Genomic DNA, 2866 nt, shown 5'->3' on the forward strand with positions numbered 1-2866 from the left:
AGCTCTGACATTCTGTGTTCTAAGGTCCCTCCCAGCTCTGACATTCTATGTTCTAAGATTTCCTCTCAGCTCTGACATTCTATGTTCTAAGGTCCCTCACAGCTCTGACATTCCACGTTCTAAGAATACTCCTGGCTCTAACATTCTGTGTTCTAACATTCCAAGGTTCTTCCCACCTCTGACATTCTCTTCGAAGGTCCTTCTCAGCTCCACACTCTGTTTTAAGTTTCCTCCCAGCTCTAACATCCTATTTCCTAAGGTCTCTCCCCACTCTGACACTCTGTGTTCTAAGGCTCCTCTGAGGCTCTGACATTCTTCTCCTCCTTTTCCTTTTCTCCCTCTCCTCCTCCTTCTTTCTTATTATATAGACACTCTAATGAGGCATTTTTACAAATGGCCAGTAAGAGAATCAGGCAAAGGTATTAGCCTTGGATGTAATCCTGAGTCACAGGTCAGCTCCCTTCTTGGCAACAGGCGCCATGATGGCTGAACCTTGACCTTGTCTTTATTTTTCACAAGGACACCAGCATTGCCTTCACAACATAGGGAATGCCATCTTTCCTTGGGTGGCCCCTTCACCACCAGAGTGCCCCTGCTGGAGGGACCTCCCTTTGGAGCTCAGCTTTGCCCTCCCTGACCACAGCCATCATCACCTTGTCTCTCACACCAGCTTCACTCTGTTTCATCTCCCCTTAATATCTTTAACTAAGAGGAAGTGCAGGATTTTGCCCTATCTTATTGGCATAGCCGTTAAGGGCTTCTGCTGGGAAACCTGAGGAAGAATGAAGCTTTGCTCCAGATGACCCACCACATCCTCACTTAGGCATCTTGTATCCCAGAAAGCACGAAAGAGAGAAGAAATGCAGAAGACTACAGAACATCCATCCAACTCTGACATTCTTTGTCCAAAAGCCACTTTGTTGGCACCCACTTCCCAAACAACGTTGTACTCAACCTCATTGTGTTTATTAGTTTGTATGTATTTATAGATATGCTTGTTGTCTATCCCATTAGTGGAGCTCCTCGAGGGCAGGGATTGGTTCATTCTTATTATTTGTATCCCTAGCACCTAGCATGTGCCAGACACATAGTAGGTACTTAATAAAGTCTTGCTGAGTAATGGCCAACCACGATTCTACAATATGATCATAGCTTTAGAGCTGAAAGGGACTTTAGAGTTCACTGAATCTAACCCCCTCATCTTACAAATATGGAAATGGAGGCAGAAAGAGGTCAAGTGACTTGCCCAAAGTCACAGAAGTAGTAGACCTGGATTTGAACCCAGAGCCCAAATCCCAATCCAGCTCTTTGCCAATGTGCCACAATGTTTGCTAATGAATTGTCCTATTGTGGGGTGGGCTCCTTAGCTGCCCTGGGCCTCAGTCTGTGGGCACAGCAGGGTTTACTACCCACATCTCTTTTGTGATGGAGGAAGGGTCCATGAGCTGAGACCTAGGCTCTGGCACTGAATCCCTTCCCCAGGGATGTCCCAAGTGAGCAGCAGAGGGGAAACTCACCAACCAGGAGAAGAAGCCGGCCGATTTATCCTGCGTCGAGATCTGCCCTTCGTAAGGTCCGAAAATGTGCCCCTTAGGGATGACCTCATTCATGCAGCGCACATCATTTTGCCCACTGGCCTCCTTGACCACCTCCATGCCAGGTGGGATGGTGAGAGCTGCTCGGTCAGGGATGCCCATGGGCACGGGCGTGTCGGACACAAACACAGGGGGACCATGGTTGGGGCATTCATCGACAAAGTACTCTTGGCAGGACTCGCAGACTGCAGGGGCAAAAGGCAGAAAGAGGGAATTAGCTATTGGGGAGCAGGGAGGTAGCATTCACACCTAACAGGCACGTCTCATTGGCCTCACCTGGCTCCCAAGGGAGGGACTGCAGGGACACTGGGAACAAGGGAGCGTGGGGAGGTAGCATAGTAGAGTGTAAAGCACACTGAACTTCCAAGTCAAAAAATCCAGGTTCAAATCTTACACCTGACACTTACTACCTGTGTGACTCTGGGCAACTCACAACCTCTGCCTGCCTCGGTTTCCTCATCTGTAAAGTGGGGATAATAATAGCACATACCTTCCGGGATTGTTGTGAGGATCAAATGAGAAAATATTTGTAAAAAGCACTGAGCACAGTGCCTGGCACATTGTAGGTCCTATATAAATATTTAGCTGCTATTATCATTATTCTTCTTGTTGTTTAAATGAGAGAGCTGGACTTAGTCTAAAGCTATGGCCGGGGTTTAGGTCCAGACCGTCCCGGTTTCTTCCTGCGGGACCTTGGGCATACTACTTAACCTCTCGTTGGACTCAGAGTCCCAAGGCTTCTTCCAACTCTAAACTTATGATCCATGGATGAGATCGTCTCCTACAGGAAGGCTTTCCCAAGACCAGTTCCCTCCCTCCCAAACCACATACTCAACTACATTGTGTTTATTTGCCACTAGTTTGTATGTATTTCTAGATACACTTGTTGTCTACCTCATTAGTATCAGCTCCTCCAGGGCAGGGACTGGTTCATACTTATTATTTGTGTCCCCAGAACCCAGCACGTGTCAGACACATAGTAGCCATAGCAATAGCCAACCACGATTCTAAGGATTCACAATGAAATGCGCCACCCTCCTCCTTCCAGAGAGGTAACAGCGTAGAGGACAGGTCAGGAAGTACAGGTTTTTTTGGCTGTTAAGGTAATTTGTTTGCTTGCTCCACACGTTCATTACAAGGATTTTGTTTCTGTTTTTCTCTTTTCAAAGGGGACAGAAATAGGAGGGATTAAAAAAAATTTAAAATTAATAAATAAATTCTTGTTGACTGATAAATAAATTCTTGTTGGCCTCTTTCAGCTCTGACATTCT

General features: G+C 46.7%; 1 protein-coding gene across 3 annotated transcripts in view; it reads right to left on the reverse strand.

Annotated features, from left to right (window-relative positions):
* The window catches only part of PRDM11 (PR/SET domain 11), an 86121-nt gene that overhangs the window by 36216 nt on the left and 47039 nt on the right, over positions 1-2866 (reverse strand). For all 3 annotated transcript variants that reach the window (XM_027837902.1, XM_027837903.1, XM_027837901.1), the window contains exon 4: positions 1518-1780. In XM_027837902.1, the coding sequence (XP_027693703.1) occupies positions 1518-1780 (263 nt within the window). The remainder of the gene's footprint in view (positions 1-1517; positions 1781-2866) is intronic.

This window comes from Vombatus ursinus, unplaced genomic scaffold, assembly GCF_900497805.2.
Source record: "Vombatus ursinus unplaced genomic scaffold, bare-nosed wombat genome assembly UNPS02014822.1, whole genome shotgun sequence".
In the NCBI taxonomy this organism is placed as follows: Eukaryota; Metazoa; Chordata; class Mammalia; order Diprotodontia; family Vombatidae; genus Vombatus; species Vombatus ursinus.